We start from the raw sequence: 20,403 nt of genomic DNA on the forward strand, positions 1-20,403 counted from the left end.
GCGAGCCATGACAGGCACTCGGGCCCGTTTTAATCTGCGGCTATTCGGCGGCGACTGACGCTAAGACGGCTGGAGTGGGGGCAGATTTAGATGGACCACAATGACACCGATACATCTGTCCATTTGGCGGGCTTTGACGGTGATAACCATCAAAGACCTGCATTCCTTTCATCTTTATGCTGGACGCCGAAGGCCTGCCTTCGCGGGACGGACGCCAGATAAACGCTAGGACAATGAGAGGATTAATCAAACAACTAAACATGCCTTGTGGACAGGCTGAGCCATGCCTCTGTCACCAATCACTCTCTACAAAGCTCAGTAATTCCTTCTTTTCGTCATCTCTCTCTCTCTCTCTCTCTCTCTCTCTCTCTCTCTCTCTCTCTCTCTCTCTCTCTCTCTCTCTCTCTCTCTCTCTCTCTCTCTCTCTCTCTCTCTCTCTCTCTCTCTCTCTCTCTCTCTCTCTCTCTCTCTCTCTCTCTCTCTCTCTCTCTCTCTCTCTCTCTCTCTCTCTCTCTCTCTCTCTCTCTCTCTCTCTCTCTCTCTCTCTCTCTCTCTCTCTCTCTCTCTCTCTCTCTCTCTCTCTCTCTCTCTCTCTCTCTCTCTCTCTCTCTCTCTCTCTCTATCTCTGTCTATCTCTATCTCTCTCTCTCTCCCTCTCTATCTACCTATCTATCTATCTATCTATCTATCTATCTATCTATCTATCTATCTATCTATCTATCTATCTATCTATCTATCTATCTATCTATCTATCTATCTATCTATCTATCTATCTATCTATCTATATATCTATCTATCTATCTATCTATCTTTCTTTCTTTCTTTTATTTTTTCTTTCTTTCTCGTATATCTGGATAGATTTCTCTTTACCCTATGCGAGTCACCGAACTATTAAAGTATTCGGTGCGGATCTTGTTCTGCTCCTACATCCTTTTATATTTCGTTGCCCACTGTCCTTCGTCTCTTTTTTCAGTCTTTCTTTCACTCTTTATGAATGTTTTGCATGAAGTTTAACGTTGAGTGTTTTTGACAAGAGTATTATCAGATGGTCAAATGCCGGCATATTTATCAAAGACTTTCCATCCTAAAGGTGTTTCAATGTCATTTGTTTTCTTGCTGCTCGTATAATAGTATAAGCATGAGAGGTGAAGTCAACGAAATGTTATTAGCCATGCACAAATCTGCAGCAATACATTGCTGGCACATGATTAATGAAAATAATCAAAACGCATTGTTTTAACCCGCGCACCGACGGGGGGGGCGGATATCCGCCCCCCCCCCTGAGGTTTTTCGCGAATAGCGGGAAAACCGCGGCGCATAGCGCCGCGAAATTTGGTATGACTATTCCCTTATCAATTTTACACATGGTGTGCAAGTTTGAACCTCCTACCTTTCAAGGTCAGGTCACCAGGTCACTTTGAATGACCCAACCTCAAGTCACTTTTTTGCAACTTTGTCACCGTGCCAGAGCTACAGTAGATGTCGGAGGCCTTTGAAAGTCGCAGGATGTTATTAGGTCATTAGTAGCTACAATTTGTATATCTCGGAACTTTGATATCGGTGACCTAAGGTCAGGTCAATTTCGCGACCTCCCCATTATAAGTCAATGGGGGAAAAATCAACTCCCTGTTTTTACCACTAAAACGGGTCGGAATGGCCCCATATACCATACATGACTTCATATACGATCAACCTTCACTACCTTGAGGTCTGTTTTGCTGTTGGGCAGCTGTGAGGTCATGTGACGTCATCAAAGGTCACCAAAGGTTTTTGGCCAATAACTCCGTACAGGAACAAGATACAGACGCGTGGATGGTCTCATTGTGTTCAGCTCGTCAAGACGCATCGAATGATATACATGATGACCTCGAGGTCACGTGACCTGAGGTCAACCTTTGACCTTGACCTTTCGAGGTCAACATATATATCATTCGATGCGGATTGACGAGAGGATCACGATGATGCCCTTAGTTTGTTCCTATCTTGACTAATTCGAGAGTTATTCGAGAAAAACTCTCTCCATATTTAGCGCCGCCATTTTGACTTTTTCGACCCCTGTGACGTCATCTTTGACCTGACCTGAAAATGACCTTAGTAAAAATTGTAGATCTTGACCGTGCGTATCCGATGCCGTTTACCGCTTGTCGCTATCTTGCTTCGTTCTCGAGATCTCAGGGGGGGGCGGTCATCCGCCCCCCCCCCCCCCGTCGGTACTAAGTTGGCGCAGACCCCCGTCGGTGCGCGGGTTAATGCCGTAGAGCGCACATCCATTTGAAATTGATTGAAATGTATATAAACATTTATATCGATAACGATACGCACCTGATGCATAGGCGGCGGAACGGGGAGGGCACCGGGGCACCGTGCTCCCCTTTGATTTAGGCATTTTAACATTAGCCCTATGGGCGTTGCATGGAAAGAATGGGACAAAAAGTCGCAGTGCCCCCCCCCCCCCCCCCCTTAAATGAAGGTGTTCCGCCGCTACTGACCTGTTGTGATGTGGAATGTGAAGTGAAATTTTGTGAATGTCTGATTGTATCGTCTGGCAAAGGTTTCCATTCACTTGCATATTGCATATTACCAACCATAGCACATAGAGGACTGTTGCTTTATTATATTTCGTTACAGCCGTACATCAGTCAAATGTGTTCGTCAATTCACTCACTGCCTTTGAAATGGCCATAACCGACATCGGCTCTGACCGAAAATGTTCATTGATCGAATAAAAAACTGAGGATACTTTCCTACTCTCTGCTGCAGTCTCCGGATAGGTCGAGCTGTGCTCTTGTGGTGCGTTGCAGTCTCGCGATATAAGGATATGTTTTAAGCCAGCATAGCAGTCTCCATGTGCAATAATGCGGTCCTATACTGCAATACTGCTTCAGTTCAGTTCTCTCTTGGGCAATTTCTTCTCTTGGCCGAAGGATACGGTGCTTAGTCCGCGATTCGGCAACCAGCAGACGGACGGTTTGTATTTTCTCAGGCTGTTCCAGTCTTCAAGCATCTTTCAGTCGTGCTCTAATGTCCAAGCCAAACACAACCCTTTCGGGCCGCAAACCGACGTAAAATGCTTGGGTAATTATACAAATTTATGTCATGTGGCATATAGGTAACAATGTTTATTTCCAGCGTGTTTATGTTCATGCCGACCCAATGTTGGTGTGATAGACGCCACCGGGGACGGGAAGTCCCAGTGGCGGAGAGGGGCGGGGCGCAGGGCCGGCGGCTCAAACTGGGATCATCAGCCCCGAACGCGGGACACACCCCGGCCCGCGCCGGCCGCCAGATGAGTGCGATAGTGAGCTGAGGTCGGAAGGCAGCCCGGTAGGACGGGAAGACACGCACACAAAGGTCACAGACAACGCAGCAAAGCAGTGGCGAGTCTACTCAATATGTTATTGAGTGTGTCATCGGGCTGTTTTAGTCTGGTAGCTACTCAATACCAGAATGCTGCACACGGTCAGTCTATGTCTGCTCCTGACCTACCCTCCCTTCATGCACCCCTCAGCTGGCGCCCTCTCTAGTGCCAAGCCAGCTGACTGGCCCAGTTCCCAGCTGAGCCGGGGAGCGAGTGTCGCGGCCCCGTCGGCGGCGACGGTTGCCGATTCGGGTCCGTCGGCCGACGCGGACCGACGACGGGCCTTCCGTGGCAGTGTGCAGCAGCTCACTGCTGCCTGGGCTCTGCCGATAGCCGCTATGAATGAATGTGCGCTGGATGCCGCCGATTGGATCTGAGCCGTGATTGGCCGGCGCCGACTGACCTCCGTCGCTGATTGGTGGAGCGTGACGTAACGGCGCGGCTCGGCGCGGCGGCGGCGGCACCGGCCGGCCAGCCGCTACAGCAGCTCGCCGTGTTGAGTAATGTACAGGTGCAACTGGCGCGAACAGCACGCCGCAGCCGTCCGCAGAGCGAGAGCGCGCGCGTGCGACCCTGTTGTATGAGCCCGTGCAGTGGTCCGGTGTCGGCGGGCCGGGCGCGCAGTGGCACACGCGGTGGCCTCCCAGCTGAGAGCGCGCGCCGAGGGCGGCCCGATGTTGCAGGCCATGGAGAGCTCGGAGATCCAGCAGGTGAGGGGCGCAGCTGCGCGCGGCGGCCGGCCGACCGGCGGAGGCGGCGGCCGGCCCACGGACACGACACCGTGCGTGCCGACCCTGTGAGGATAGGGATCGGACGTGCGCGTTCTGTCACCTAGAGTGTCATGCAATTGGTCATTTTTGTATTGTAAATTACATCGAGTGCGTGCTTGAATAATGATTAGTTCCAGGTCATACATATCACCTGCTAATCGGTAACATTTATTATGTGGAAGTGCATGAAAGAGTGTCAATTAATGCTACCATTCACATTATTTTGGAGGATAATATTTTATTATTATTCCTTAGCTACTAAGCTGAATGTGAAGCAATAACCATTAAATTCAAATGAGGATATGCTCCCTAGGGCAATTATGTCTCTAGATAGCTGCGGAACGCCCCATACCAAAAACTATTCCGACATTTCTAATGCGTCTGGTTACACAAGGCACAACGCTCTTAGAAACCCTTCAAAATACTCGTCCCTTTCTCCTTCCAGTTGTCATCCCATCCTGCCCTGTCATCCCAACAAAACACCTGCAATTTCGCTCGGACACTAATATGACTGGCGAGCAGCGGTGGCGGGTCGCGCCCTCGGCCGATTGAGTGGCAGCCAACCGGCCGGACCGCCACTAATAGCCGGCCCGGCACGTGCCCGGTATAATGCGGCGGCCGCAGAAGCCGGCGAGCGCGAGCGGCGCACAATTATCGCCCCGGTGTGGGCTGCAGCCGCCCATTCAGGTAGCACTGTGCACCTGCCGTGGACGGTGTCCGGCTATCTGTGTTAGTGGCGAACCCGGGTATGCACCTCGGCTCGCACATGGGTTGCTGTCTGTGTCTGGACCTCGGCATTAAAGAGGTCTAGCCATTCCTGGTCTGTACGTGGGACGTCGCGCGGGCTCTTCACCTGCTGAGGACAGTTTATCGGCATTGCAGTCTAATTTGAACCGGATGGTGCGCGGCACTCCTCTTTGGTCTCGACTAACTAAGCGGGAGACCCGGCGATCGGTCCTTTCTCACAGTGAGGATGCCAGCCTTGCCGTCACTTAAAGACGTCCCGCGATACGAGAAGAGCATACGTGCGCCGTTTTTGTCTGCAAAGCGGACAAAAAGTCGGTCCAGTCATTAGGGGATCGAGGGAGTTGAAGCCATTGCGGACCGATATATAAATTTGTTTACCCATTTGTTTGTATAATCAGATCTCATTAGTGCGGTTGAAAGGGCCGCCGTGGACCGCGGCTCCGATGGCGGCCGCGCGGCCCGAGTGCGACTGCCGCTCGGCGGACGCTATTTATTCCCCCGGTCGAGATAAGCGCTCAATTAATTGTCGGCCGCGGTGTCGCCTGCACAGAATGCTGAGAGCGTCCGTCTCGGCGTCACCGCGATCGGTTGCAGCGACTGCCAATACACAAACACCCCTCCACCGGGCTCAAAGGACACCAGGCGGCCTCACTGAGGTCAGCAAACAGGCAGCTCACGCTTATCATTGGGGTAAAGACACGGAAATTCTCTTATGCATAAATCGGATAAAAAATGTTTTTAAACGGTATTGATAGATTAGTCATACCATATCTTATTAGTTTTACGCACATAAGATAGAATAATATTTTTAGAAAGTTAGTGCTGTACTTGCGAGATAAGACACATCACAATACCGCGTACTGTAGGTAACAAAAAGTATGAAGGCACAAAAGTGTATGTAAAAGGTATAAAGGTGTATGTGTGCGAATGGTTGCTCATTCTAAACGGCATTTTTCTCATTTATTAACCCTCGCCCTGGCAGGGCCTTTTTCATAACACGGCCTGGCAGGGGGGGGGGGGTCGATGCGACCCCCCCCCCTCGCGATTGGCTCCTATGGCACCTAGAAACACCAAATTTGGTAGGTAGGTGGGCCCCCCGGAGTTCTCGCCCCTGTGCAAATTTGGTTGCTCTAGGTCAATATTTAGGGGGGTTTTGGGGGGTATAAATGTAAAAATTTCGCTAAAAACAGGTGAAAAGTTTTTCGCTGATAACTTTTGATCTAATTAAGATAGAGCAAAAAGAAAAGCACCAGTGAACTCAGCACGTCAAGGCGCGTCGAATGATATACTTTTTAGCTTGCTTAAGTGTACTTAAAGTTTTTCTTAAATTTTAAGTAAACTTAAAATAATGAATTAAGTTCAAGTTAACCAAATTGCATCATATCGCATATCATTCGATTCGGCTGATCACCAGGAACACAATGACACCATTTTTGAAGCTCTAGCGTCATTATGTGCCAAGTTATTGGCAAAAACGTCATTTGACCTCAGTTGACCTCATTTGACCTGACCCATGGATAAGTACGCCAAACAAAGAAGCACCAAGTGACCTGCTGTTAAGTACTGTGGTTTCAAAGCACAAAACTGATAGAACGAAGCGGATATATCCAGTATTTTCCGAATTTAGTATTTTCCCATAGCCTTAACATTACGACGTAATGACCTCTAACTGACCTCAGGTCAGTGACCTCAAAAAACCCGAACTATATGCTATACAACTCGGTGAACTTAGCACATCCTGAAAGTTTGAAGGAAATCAGTCCAAAACTGTGAGTTGGACAGGTGCAAAAAGAAAATTGAAATTTGACCATGACCTTGTACCGGTTTTTCTGACCTGGTGACCTGACCCAAGGTCACCCGGACCTGAAATTTTCAGGTCATATGTAAAAAGGTTGCCCCATAGGCTGTGCCAAATTTGGCGGCGCTGCGCGCCGCCGTTTTTACGCTATCTTCGGAAAACCTTAGGGGGGGGTCGCATCGACCCCCCCCCTGCCAGGGCGAGGGTTAACACATTTTATCATCAGCAAACGACCTCATTAGTAATCTAGGAATAATAATAGGAAATAACCGTGCAAGCCAAACAGTCTGAATTGCAAGCAGCTTCGAACAGTAGCAGAAAATGAACATGTCTGGGTAGACGCTAGAAAAGCAGTTTTTACCGGAAGTGCGGCCTGCGATCAATGTAATCGGTCATCGTACTGTCAAAATATGGCCGCTATAGAATAACAAAATATAATAGGGAATTAGCAAGCAACATATACATACAAAGACATTCTGAAGTTGTAGTTTTGATAAATTGTATGCAATGCTTATTCCAACTATGAACGAATCAGCAGAGTAAAGCATACTTTGTTGTTTTGATATACCGATAAATGTGACAGACTCGCCGACATTTGTCATTTTCAGAGGAGGGGACAGGGGCATGAACATAAATCAACGCTTACAGATTCCAAAGTGCCTAGAATATGCTATGTGGTCAGTTACATCATGACAAGAGTATGCGTTCACAATCGTTCTTTTAATTTACGATAATTAATAATGACACGAAACAATAGTGACAAGAGCGTCATTACTTTTTACCACAAATGCTGGTGTCGTAAGCCACCGGTGATGCGTCATGCATCAGATTAAATCAATGTGTTTGATCAATGTTCGGCTGTCAGTAGCCTTGTCGACAAGACACAGTTTCAAAAGTGTATATGTCGGCGGGACATCAAAGATTTTCATGATCCGACTGGTCCTATCTATAGGCTTTCGATGATGATGGCCAGCACTCGTCTGAGAGTAATCCTCTTACCTGGTTCCTCGATCGCGCTGCATCGTCGCCATCCCTCTGAGTGGCGGCGCCGGCCCGCTGCAGGCCTCATCACTTCAGCGGCCACTAAATGAAAAGCGTAAATTAGTAGACGGCTCGGTTGTGGCTCAGATCCCGTTCCAGTTCGGCTCTCGGCGCCCACCCATAAACGGTCCTGGGGGCGCAGTCGGGGTGCCGGGCGCCGGGCGCCGGACCGCGGGCGCCGTTTGCGGCCGCTCGGTGCGTGGATGGCCGTAGCCGGGTCGGAATTACAGCTGACTTTATAGACTCGGCGTGGGGCCGCCGTGCCGAGGGGTGTGTGAATGTCTGTCTGTGGGTGCCTCTGCGTCCGTCCCGAGACGTTAATTGTGCGAGCTGTGAACTTAAAGTCACTGTTAATGGCCAGTGTGAATAACGCCCATTGTTGTGACTTTGTCATGTGCGTGCTAGGTAGAGGTGGCTGCGGTATGCGTTTGTCATTCGTCGAGAAAGTTTGATAATTGTACTTAAAATACTAATATGATGCATAGGTACTCCTTGCATAGGACATACCAATAAATTATTAATCATATATAAATTGATCCAGAATTCTTATCTAAGTTAAGAGTATTAACAACTACGTCTTGCGATTTATGTTTTGCCAACAGGAAACCTGCCAAAACAACTGTTCAGTTGTATTACTGGTGAGAATGCAGCAATGGCATGATCTATTCACGTACAAACACAAAAGTTACAGAAGCTGAGCTAGCAAATACATCTTACTCATCCATGTGAAATAGTGCCCGATATCTTAGATTAAAATCAGCTAACGCGTAGCACTGTTATTAGTGTGCACTTTAAACGCTTCTGCCTGGCCTTATAAGCTGCAGCGAAATCTTTTAACGGACCATAAATTTACATAAAAGAGGCGAAGATGATATGCGAATGATATCACAAGTAAATATGGTTTGAATCATTTCAGGCGAGATTTCTGCCATGTATAGATGAATGAATCGCATGAATACAATTCAGTGCATTCCCATCGGTGGCTACATTGTCAGCTTTGTCTGCTGCTCAGTGGTGTTGAATGTAGTAATCAATCTGGCATGCAGTAGCACCGAAATTCTCCAGCAACGGTCGTTTCACTTCAGCTCCAGTGCAATGCACCATCGTCCAGCATGCAATAAAGTGTCAGCGAGCGCGCACAATAGCCGGCCATCGTCAGCGAAAGGCTTTCGTTGCATACCGAATGGCTCATTCAGCAGGATTTCGGTGCTGGCTGACCGGAGACAGTTGGTGAATGTCGTCCGCCGCGCTGAGACAATACCGCCCCCGCCGCCGCTGCCGCCGCCGCCGCCGCCCCCGCCCCCGCCGCCGCCCCCGTCCGGCCGACTGTCACCGACTGACCGCCGCTGTACCGCGGTAATTTGGTGCGCACATATCTGCATGCATGAACATATTCTTTGTTTTAGGCCGGCATCTGAGTGCCCGTTATAAATGCGCCGCTTCATAATGAAATATGAGTGACAAAGAAATTGCTGGGTGCCCGGAGACAAGCGGCACGCGCCGGCTTTCATAGGCGCCGAGAACAATGGCCTCCTACTGCAAGTCAGAGTAGAGCATTAATAACAGTCACTAACGCGCTATCATGAGCCGCGACAGCCGCACAAACAAAGCAAATTGCCAACATCGCCGGGCGCTTTGCGTGAAATTCCAAGCAAAAAGTCAGGCTTGCGCCTGAGTGACCTGGGCAGGCCTCATATATTTGTGAAGCTGAGACCCCTTCACCTAAATCTGCGCCTCTGGGCACTCCCGGTGAGGGAGCGCCTTGCCGTTCTGATCCGCACAGGCTGAGATCCGGCGCTGTAGCACTCCTGCGATATCCGTCTGAGGTGTATAAGTGCACTGCCAAAATTGGAAGAGAACATTTGCAGGTAACAAATGAGCCAATCCCATTTTGGGTAATTCGACAAGTCACATAGAGTGTTGGACGTGCCCTATGATGGATAGACGACACGAGCCGGCAGCAAACGCAGCCCGCCTGATGTCATCTTTAGATAGCGGAGAGCTATGGCATTTACTGTGCTCTCTACGTGGCACCTGCTATGGAAATGCCTGTTTGAGTGATAGGAAAGGGCAAGGGGAGAGGGTAATTGTATTGTAACAATTTGATCGGTTAATTGTTAGCCAAACACTGTATAGCTTACTTTTAGTCCTAATGTGATAACATGTGCTGTAGTATAATAAGAAATATGCATGTTTAATTTTCGCCGTCATTTAATGATGTAATTTCTCTTATTCCTTTTTTTTGCAAGGGGACAAAACATGTGCCTACGTACAAGTTTGACGAAAACAGGCTAGTAAAAGAAAGTTAGCTGATGCTCTTTGGCAGATGATTCCCTGTTGTACTCCATCGTTCCTATGTTCTCGGCGCTGTCGTGACAAGCAGTTGCAGTTTTTGTAAAAACCGTTATCACAGAACCGCATTCCTTTGTCAAAAGAAATAAATGACACTTGTTGAAATGTACTCAGTCAGTCCAACGAGCCTCCTTAGCTATTGTTCCGAATGAGACGAAACGACTTGCATCTCAATTCAACAACCCGTAGTAAAACGTATTTTTTCTGTTTCGGTTTTTGCTGTGCCATATAAAAGTCGCATTTCTTACTGTTCTGACCTCAGACTGGAAAGAATTTGATGCATGTTATTGTAGCCACAAAGTCCGTGATAGAGTAGGTGGTCCTTCTTTTGCCCCTGAAATGAGGCTATCAGGCCATCAAAGTAGCTTCAATCCATTCAATAAATATTGCAACCACTTTTAACCACCATTTCTTGTCTTATCAAGAAACAAAAGGTTGTCAATGGAGCAAGTCAGAGCTCTATGTTATGGACTTTTTATTAATGGTCATTTTCTGGCAAAAAAGATATAAACAAGATTCCTAGCCCTATTGCACTCATGCACTGTATGCTGGAATATACGAGGGGGTATCGAAAAGTTCTGATCATCACATAGAAGATATAGACCGATTTTGATGATTTTTGGCTGGTATTATATTTGGTTCTTAAGAACAATGTTCCCGCAAAGAGAATCTTGAAAAGTGGTTTTATGTTATGTACGAGAGACTTAGAAGTAAAAAAGATGAGTATTGGGCCCATTGAGGACCGAACCGTCATCCAACTAATGCGTTTGAAACGGTATCACACTGAGAAAATACATCAAGAACGTGAAATAAGTTTATGGCGAGGAAAGCCCATCTCATGCACTTACCGAAAATGAAGAAATAATTTTCAACTTGGTTGCATGGCCCTTGCAGGGGTGTCAAGAAGTGAGTGACTACCAGTGACTGACAAGGTGGTGACTGTGAAGGAAGTGGAGGACCTCATCCTTACAGATCGTCATCTGACCTTTCAGATGATTGTGCAACAGAAAGGTCTCAATGCTGGCAGTGCCTGAAAATATTATCAGCGAAGAACTACGGACGATAAAAGAGTCAGGCCGCTTAGAAGTTCGTGTGTCTACTTTGTTCAAGTGAAAAATGCGTCTTGGCCTTTCGAAATGAAAACTAGGCCTTTTTTAGGAAATTGAAGACATCTTCGATCATTCGATGACTTGTGACGAATGCTGGGTCTATGTGTATGATCCAGAGACAAAAAGACGATCAAGAAGTTTAAGCACGGCACATCTGTCCTTCTTGAAAGGCGAAGATGCAGAAGCCGATATGGAAGGTCAATGCTATCAGTGTTCTGGATCTGGCGTAGGATAGTCATTACCGACTGTCTTGATGATGGTCGGATAGTGATAAGCAAGCACTACTTCACACTTTTGAAGAAGTTGCGAGATGGCCTCAAGCAGAATTGCCGCAAAAAAGCCCAAGAAAGATGTTTTATCCGCACCGACAGCGCCCCCGCCCATTCGTCCTTAGCTGCGATTGAGGAAACAACATGATGTGGACATTAAATCCCACCGCATCTAAGAAATTCACCTGACCGGGTATTAACTGACTCTTGATTGTTACGGGAGATGAAGAATCCACAGTATGGCCGGTGAATTTAAGGACGGAAGTGACGTCATTGATGAGGTGGAGCAGTGATTTACGGGACAGATCGAAGGTCCTACAATGACCGCCTGAGGCAGCTCAAGAAACGATGCAATAAGTTTGCGGTCGTGTGTGGTGACTTGTAAAGGAGTAATGAAGATCATGTAAAAAAATCAAATTTCTATCACATCTAATACATGGTGATGATCAGAACTTTTCGATACCCCCTCGTATACCTAACTTCTGGAATTAATTGTGACTGACTGCACAATCAAACCACTCGTAAAATGCAATTTTAATGCATTTAAATTGAATGAGCGAGAATGAGACAAGCGAGAGACATTACTAGAATGAAGAAGAAGGGTGAGAGAGAGAGAGAGAGAGAGAGAGAGAGAGAGAGAGAGAGAGAGAGAGAGAGAGAGAGAGAGAGAGAGAGAGAGAGAGAGAGAGAGAGAGAGAGAGAGAGAGAGAAAGAGAGAGAGAAAGAGAGAGAGAGAGAGAGAGGGAAAGAGACAGATAGAGAGAGAGAGAGAGAGGACATGTTTATACCAATCAGTACTTCACTTATTTTTTCGCTGTCTTTTCAGCGGTCAAGAAGGGTGCTTCTAAAAAAAAATAACATTTGAGATGTTGTAATTCACTAAGCTTCCATAGACAGAAAAGTTCGTTAACATTATACATACAGTGATCATCAATAGGCCAGTGCCGTGTAACCGTGAACTTGAGCTTCGACGGAGCCAGGCCAGTGTGCAGGGATGACCCCAGGCAGTGCCATCAAAGCCATAGCCGGCGGAGCCACGCCACAGGACAAATAGTCTGCATTCGCCGTCTCACTGGAATTCCGTGTTTATTGAGGCATCGGTTACGAGGGCCATTCTGTGAGCCATGAAAACATTCAGTCAGGACAGGCTGCATGCCAGCCGGACAGAGACCTATCGTGCGGGTCCAGACACGGCGGCTCCGGCCCCGAGCGGCTCCGTCACCGGCGCTCTGGCGTCCCAGCGGCTCCGCCACTCATGGGGCAGCATTCCAGCGCTGCCATATCACTCCCATTGACCTCACGAGCCTATCTGTTTGCTCTCGGCTAATCCTGAATGATTGGGAGCAATAGCAGCAGTACTGTTACGGTTGCCCAAGTGATGCCGGCCAATGTATGACTAGAGCGGTAAATGCCATCTCAATAACGTGGTGAAATTAACTGCTAGAAAACATTGAGCTTATGGGACCATTGGGTAGAACGGTCTGCCTCAATGTTCTAGTACTATTAGGAGCATTGCTCGAGTCACACTGAAGACAGAATGTATGGCGCTATTCACGCCAGTATCACATTGGTTGCAACATGAGGAATGCGAATTCAGATGCAGTGCTGTCATTGTAAAACTATCCTTAATTTGCATGTTAAGTGATAACCAATTTCATTTTCAATCTTCGCTCCCAAATTTTAATGGATGGAAGGTTATCTCATTTATTTTAATGATGTGGTGAAAGAGATACATGCTTATATTATTCAGTGTTGATACCTTTCACATATGTATTATGAGCAGTTATTTCAAAAGGTATCATGAACTGCATGGGCATTGCAACCGACTAATGTAGGTACGTTGGGTGCACAACACTTGGCATGACCCAGAAAAACAGCACCAAATAACTACTAGGTAAAGCGGCAGTTGGCCTTGCGTAACTTTTTTATACTCGCCTCGATGTAATATGCGCCAATAGCGCACATTCTGCCCAGTGTTCATACTTCATTGCATCAATCCGACCAGCTGTACGAAAGTTCCGCTCTGAGATTATGCGTGGGCCTTAGTTCTAGGTCGAGTGGTCTTCCGAGTCCCAATGAAGACGTCAGGCCGATCTCCGACCGTAGAACTATGGCGTTTCTAAGGTGTGAAGATATTCATGGGGGACTCTGGCCATTAACCATCTGACATAAAGCCAGCTTTGTTTTAGCTCCGCCAGTAAAGGTGGCACAAATAGCTAATGGTTATCGTCCCTCAAGATTATCCTGTCGCACACTTGAAATACGGGATATCTTCAAACGCTGCTCCGCGAAGGGGCTGGACCGGAAGATAAATATTCAGACACGCGCCACACCGACAGCTGGAGTGCACGGCGGCCACGACCGGCCGGACTGAGAGAGAACCGAACCTCTCACGTTCCCCCGAGAGACGGGACCCTAACTCGGCCGACACCGGTTGCGACACATCTCAACACTTCGTGCGCGCCCTGAGAACGGCACCGATAAAGTGGTAGCCTAACCATTTACACGAGCAAGTGCGCGAATAACCGTCACAGAGGCAGTGATCAATTCGCAATCTGATGCAGATTAGAACGGAAGATAGATGCTGAGCTCGCTCACGTGCGCTCGCAACTCGATTACGACTTCATTGTGGACGGCCTATTTGCACAGGCCGCTCGTTCAGCTCGTCTTGGCTTGTCTCTTCTCATCCATCTCCTAACACCGTCGAGTTACTCTTACTCTCCAGTGTCACCCATTGAGTCTTGTGTCTTGCATCTTGCCTTATCTGTTGTCGCTGGTATACCGTCTAACCGTATTTCGTTCGTCTCTGTGTCTTATTTTACCAACCAACTCCCGTATCGAAATCGATTAACCCCTCTCCTCTCTTGTCTATCTTAAGTGCTTCCCGTTTCCTGTCTCTCGTCTCTCGTCTCTCGTCTCTCGTCTCCCGTCTCCCATATCGCGTCTCTCGACTCTCGTCTCTCCGTCTATCATCCCTCGTCTCTCGTCTCCCGTCTCCCGTCTCCCGTCTCCCATCTCTCGTCTCTCTCGTCTCTTGTCTCTCGTCTCCCGCCTCCCATATCGCGTCTCTCGACTCTCGTCTCTCGTCTATCATCCCTCGTCTTTCGTCTCCCGTCTCACGTCCATCACCTCTCGTCTCTCGTCTCTGAGCTGTCGGCTGACCAAGTGTCGGTATGGCGTGTGCCGCTGCACGTCTCGCTCTGGCCGCCCGGCCCTGTGAAATCGCGCCTGCTCTGGCCATATTTCACCACCGGCCGGCGGTACCATGGTCCCATTACTTTTTATTGTCGGTCGGATTTGATTACTGGGCGATTTGGCCGTCCCGGTGGCCCGCGGCAGCCGGCCGCCGAGTGGCTCGGCGAGCTTCGGGGCCAGGGGTCACCGGCCATCTGCATAAATCTCACCGAACTCGGCCCCTGATAACACGAAAGGGGCTGATGATCTTCGTGATGAAGTGTGGCCACGGCGGGAACAATTTTTCAGCTTTATATATTCTTAATGTGACTGGCCAGAGGGCCGATAGAGACGACGGGGTGTCGGTACTTGCGCGTCCATGATTTATGCAAGACCGTGGGTCGCCGACATACCGCGCGACCAAACAAAAGCCCTAATGGCCCGTTCCCAGTACGCTGCCCCGTCTGACGGTGTCAAGATCCCCAGTAAGGACCGCAGGGGAGCCGATATCCCGGGATAGTGCAGAGTTAGCACCTCTGCCCTCGCGTGCGCCGCGGTGAATTTTGTGTTTGTGCATGACTAGCTTCCAAAATGATGCTGTGATCAGCGGGTAAACGCGAGAGTTCGATGAAGTTCAAGGAAACATTGCAGGGTGTGCCCGACTCGCGGCAGGAATTCGGTGCTCTACAGGATTGGCTACAGGCCCGCTGCTCGTCGACTTTATAGGAAGAATATGCAATGCAAATTTATTCAAATGGTGATGACCGATTTCCCGACTAACTTCACCTCCAATCCGGCTCGGGCATGTCAGAATACGCAAATTGTACATCATGTGTGCTGCGCTGGGTCGGACATTAGCCCGGCCGATTAGAGCTCGCCTGTCCACGAGCCACTGAGGAGAGCGGCGCGTTTCGAAACTGCCAGTCTGCATCTTGTACAGGCTGTTCGTCTTTAACGTGTCCGGGCTGGCTTTGTCGTTTGCCAGAAAAACCGTCTTACAGCGCATTAAGCCCTCGCGAGCCGTGTAGCAAAAAGGCCGGACACTGGCTGTTCGGCTCGCGGCGGTTTATTTTGACCAGCGGCACGCGTGTGTGGCCCGTGGCCGCCATGGCACACCTCTCGACACGACAACATGTCAGACAGAAAGACAAATATTTTGTCTGCGCTCGCCGAGGAGCGTCGGCGGCGGGTCGCGACCGGCGCCCCACATCAGCGGCCGTGTGCCCGAGAATGTGACGGGCCCGACCGCGCCCTAACAGGATTACCGGCGCCGACACGGCGCGGCGAATCCGTCTGAAGGGTCGGGTCAGAGCGGCGACGGCGGCAGCGGCGGCGGAGGATGCGGGCGCGGCACGAGCTGCAACGCGCCACCACCACTGCCGCGCAGCCTGCAATGATTAATAGCGCGTCCAGTTGGCGGCTGGCGTTTTTCCTGTGGGTTTTTGCCGCGGCGCCGGGCGCCGGGGTCGACTGGGCAGGCCAGGGAGGGGACGGCTGGTATGGCCGGCGCGCCACCCGTTATTACTGTCCACCTGCTATGTACTGACAACAGCGGGCGGTGGCCCCGCGCCTCTGACCGCTCCGACGGACACTTATGGCTACTCACAAATGGAAAAACTGATTATTGAAAGACCAATGGGCACCTTTACGGTCAATTTCCTAAAACAGCTGCTGCCCATGTTGTTTTCACTTATTTACCTATGCACGGAATTTGGACAGCTGAAAATCTGTTTGTTAAAGCAAAGTGTTTACTGCATGGCTCGAGGTACGATTATATGTGCTAGGGAGGAGCAGCCCTGGCATAATTTGCATCTTGGAAAGCTCCATTAGTTCAGAGATTTAAACACTGAGATGCATTGGAAAGAATACCCGGAGTCTTGAATATGCAATGCGAGAGGGCTGAATGGGCGGGAGTGGAAGGCTGCATGAATGTAAGATGCCTACAACTATTTTCTGAATGAATTATTTCCATTCACAAACATGATAGTCGTTCTAAAAATGTAATGATTCTGGCATATTACACCAATCCAAAGTTCAGAATTACTACTCGATCAAAATGTGAAACAGATGTTGATTTCAAAGAGATTGTCTGAAACCGACACCGGCAATGCTGAAGCTCCTATCGGCTCACTGGGTACCGCCGCTGGTCTCACATTTGTCTGTGTCACGGTGCAGTCCTGTCACAGAGTCTGACGCCTTCAACAATCACCCTGGCTGCACACAGAATATCCAACTATGCCGGATTCGCTCAAATTCGGCGTGCTGATCAGTCACTGGTGCCGACTTTCTCAAAGCATTGTCACCAGCCGCAAACTCATGTCCATCGATTATGCATATTCGAGCAAATGCACGTTCCTCGGCTTCTTTATCAAAACTCTCGCACTTCGGAAACCACTCAAGGAAGAATGGCATCGATGTAAATCTTGAATTTCATTTCCTCGGGTTTCATTCTGCCGGTTTTTGCGCCGTCACGTATTGCGCAACTTTGTGGCACGATCCAGGGTCGCATGGACTCTCCTGAGCGGCAGAAAGAGCCCATCGCTCGGCGGGCCGATAGACATTGTCCCCTCCGGAGGCCAGGTTCGGTCGGGGCGACAGATGCCGGCACTTTCGAGGAAGGCACGGAGGCGATCACCTCATGTAAATGCGCCGCGTTCGGCACCATCTTAGAGCCCACCAGCCTGTGTTGAGTGGCCGCTATCGGGCAGACCACAGTTGCTGCTCATGCTTGTGACCTAATATGCTATAATTATCCATTGCGAAATAATCTAAAACTGGTTTGGACATTGTTGAATGGGCCCTGTCAAATGCATGGTTAATGCATGAGAACAACAAATGCTCCTGCCAGAAGGATTGCATTAACACATTATTGCGCTCTTTTGAATGTTCGTTCATCAGTTGGCAAACACTGTTATAGACTATATCACCCGCCATTGTGAAGCATGCCCCATGTTCCAGCACACGGGCCATTCCGGTAAATGGCTCGCGTGGTGCCGAGTCGTGCGCCGGTTTTCGGACACTGCCTTTGATGTCGTCGCTGCCGGTCGGCCCATGTCCGGCCGGCCACTGTGGCGTGTTGTGACGCTTCTGACGGCTGTCTCTGTCTGTCGGCAGGTCTGGCACGACATCGATAACGTACTACAGAAGAGCGGACACTCGCTCTACATGCCTCCAACGGCAGAGTACGAGTTCCCGGCGGCGGCGGCGGCAGCGGCAGCGGCGGCCGGGGCAGGGGCGGGGGCGGGCGCGGCCACGCCGGAGCTGGCTGAGTCGCGACTGGCGGCTCACGTGCCGCCCGGAGCGTACCCGCCCGGCTGCGGGCCCCCGCCGCCACACTCGGCGACTCACCCGGCCACACACACTGCCTCAGAGTTCCCCGGCTACCCTTCACCGCTGAGTCAGCAGCACCAGCACCAACACCAACAGCAGCACCAGCAGCAGCAGCAACAGCAGCAACAACAACAACAACAGCAGCAACAACAACAACAGCAACAGCAGCACCAGCAGCAGCAGCAGCAGCAGCAGCAGCAGCACTACATGGCTCATATGGCCGTCACCAGTTCTGAGAGCTCCTACGACCCTGCCGGCCGGCCGGCAGAGTCCTTCTACTCAGCTGCGCATAAAGGCGTGGTGCCCTACTCCCCAGCGCCGGTGAAGGACGAGTACTCGGTCGTCAAGTCCGAAGGTCCGCTCTGCCCCACCTACGGTGACCTGAAGCACGAGGCTGCTGCTGCTGCGGCGGCGGCCGCGGCCGGCTACTACTGCTCGGCGGCGGCGGGCTACTCAGAGGCCGAGACAGCCGCCATGTACCCGATGAACAGCCGCCAGTACTACGCCGAGGCCGGCTACGACCAGACCATGGCCCAGTCTCAGCTGACCATCGAGGCGACGGCCACGTTCCAGTACCGCGAGTGGTACCGGTACAGCGTCAACAACAACCTGGGGTGTCACGCGCCGGTCGACCCGAGTGGCTACCCGCTGCCCGGCGGACTGGTCAACGGCGGCTACCCGCACTTCATGGCCGGAGCGGGCGGCGGCGGCCCCGTGCCGCTGCCCGGGACCACGGTACCGGCCAAACCGCGCCGGCGCCGGCCGCGAGCCAAACGGAAGGTGGTCATCCACACGTGCACCCACCCCGGCTGCACCAAGACCTACATCAAGTCGTCCCACTTGAAGGCGCACCTGCGGACACACACGGGGGAGAAGCCGTACCAGTGCACGTGGAAGGGCTGCGGCTGGAAGTTCGCCCGCTCGGACGAGCTGACGCGCCACTACCGCAAGCACACGGGCGACCGGCCGTTCCAGTGCCGGCTGTGCGAGCGGGCGTTCTCGCGGTCGGACCACCTGGCGCTGCACATGAAGCGTCACCTCGTGGTGTGAGGCGGCGCCAGCGGCCGCCCCCGCCCCCACCCCTCTCAATCTGTGATCCAGCCGAGCACCTGATGACGGGAGAGCCTTCAAATGATCTCCATCGGTCGGTACGAGCCAGTTGTGGCCATGGCACGGTCCTCGCCGTGCGGCGCGCCGAGCAATATCACGCGGGATACAGACGTGCCAATTCGCGAGACGAGAGAAAGGCAATACGCTATGATGAGAGCCTGTTGTGCAGGAGATTGGTTTCCGTGTAATTGTATTTAAGACACAAGATGGTAGTCTTAGAAATACTCTGTCGAAGCCACTGCGGGTTTCAAGCTACCTAGCTGAATTGATAGTGATATTTGCCGTCGCGCGCGCATGTGAGTTTGTTGTAAATAGAAACATTATTTTGATATTGAGTGTAGCGTTTGTTGTGTTTTAGATATTTTAAAAATACATCTTCATTGGAAGCTCATACACGTATTTTTCTGTCTTCACATCCTGTCTTCTCAACCAGCATGAAATTCGTAATGATAGTTTTAGGGCCCCAAAAACCAGTCGTCTCTTGATTAATGACACATTGTATCAGTTAGTCGCATTTGACACTTCAATGCCATTAAATTCGTTTGACAAGTGGTTAGATTATTAGGACACAAGTCGAACCGAGGGTCAGCCACACTCTCGCGACCGGTAATTAAAGCGTTGATAGGTGGTCACAGAGTCAGTGGCAGTGAACACCGATTACTGCAGGCCTCGCTGGTTCGTCATTAATTTCAGTCGGCGTCACCAGCTCTTATTAGGCTCCGCATGGAATAGACTATGTGACGAATGCCACTGCCAGAGCACTAGAGAGAGTGGCATTGTGAACGCCAGTGACCGCATTATTTAGGAGCAATGTACATACAATACATACATACAATGTACATACATATTGGCATACAAACCGAATTATTTGGCGATTTTAACGAGTTTAAGTTACATTTCAATGACGAAAAGAAGTAGGTACAGTCCACAGCAGAAGTAATGTGCGGTTTCAGTCATGGGTATGTTCTGCTTCTGAAGCTTAGGAACGATTAATCAGACTACAATGAAACTTTGAATGTAGCTTATATGTATCGTCACCCTTGCAGCTGCAACTTTAGCTATTGACATCTTCTTTTCGATCACTCCGCATTAAACAATAGCCAGTCAAAGCCAACCGTTGAGATTGGTAAAACCCTACATTACTTTAGCGGTGGGCTGTACCTAGGACCAATTCGTCTGATTGGCAGAGGTGAATAAAACTCAAAAGCTGTCACCTACGCGATGTCTAGCTGTCACGATTTTTTTTTTTTACAAGTCATCTTGAAACAGTAGGTACCATATTTTTACGTCTTCTCATCACCTTTGAAGGCCTAAAAAATTGAAAATGAGGCTAGAATGTTAGAAA

At 49.9% G+C, this 20,403-nt stretch overlaps 1 protein-coding gene across 1 annotated transcript; it reads left to right on the forward strand.

Moving 5' to 3' along the window:
• The first annotated feature begins 3,841 nt into the window (after nucleotides 1–3,841).
• LOC122390733 (Krueppel-like factor luna) lies at nucleotides 3,842–19,449 on the forward strand. Its single transcript, XM_043383950.1, has 2 exons — nucleotides 3,842–4,068; nucleotides 17,733–19,449. Exons 1-2 carry the CDS (start codon nucleotides 4,033–4,035, stop codon nucleotides 18,996–18,998), a joined length of 1,302 nt encoding a protein of 433 aa, XP_043239885.1. The 5' UTR covers nucleotides 3,842–4,032; the 3' UTR covers nucleotides 18,999–19,449.
• Nucleotides 19,450–20,403: the final 954 nt, after the last annotated feature.

Source organism: Amphibalanus amphitrite, unplaced genomic scaffold (genome assembly GCF_019059575.1).
Source record: "Amphibalanus amphitrite isolate SeventyFive unplaced genomic scaffold, NRLGWU_Aamphi_draft 000407F_arrow, whole genome shotgun sequence".
Lineage (NCBI taxonomy): Eukaryota > Metazoa > Arthropoda > Thecostraca > Balanomorpha > Balanidae > Amphibalanus > Amphibalanus amphitrite.

What these genes read in the sequence shown, in the direction of transcription:
- LOC122390733 (XM_043383950.1), top strand. Translation starts at nt 4,033, where the DNA reads ATGTTGCAGGCCATGGAGAGCTCGGAGATCCAGCAG. An exon ending in AGAGCTCGGAGATCCAGCAG is followed by an intron (nt 4,069 to 17,732) that starts GTGAGGGGCGCA and finishes GTCTGTCGGCAG; the next exon opens with GTCTGGCACGACATCGATAA.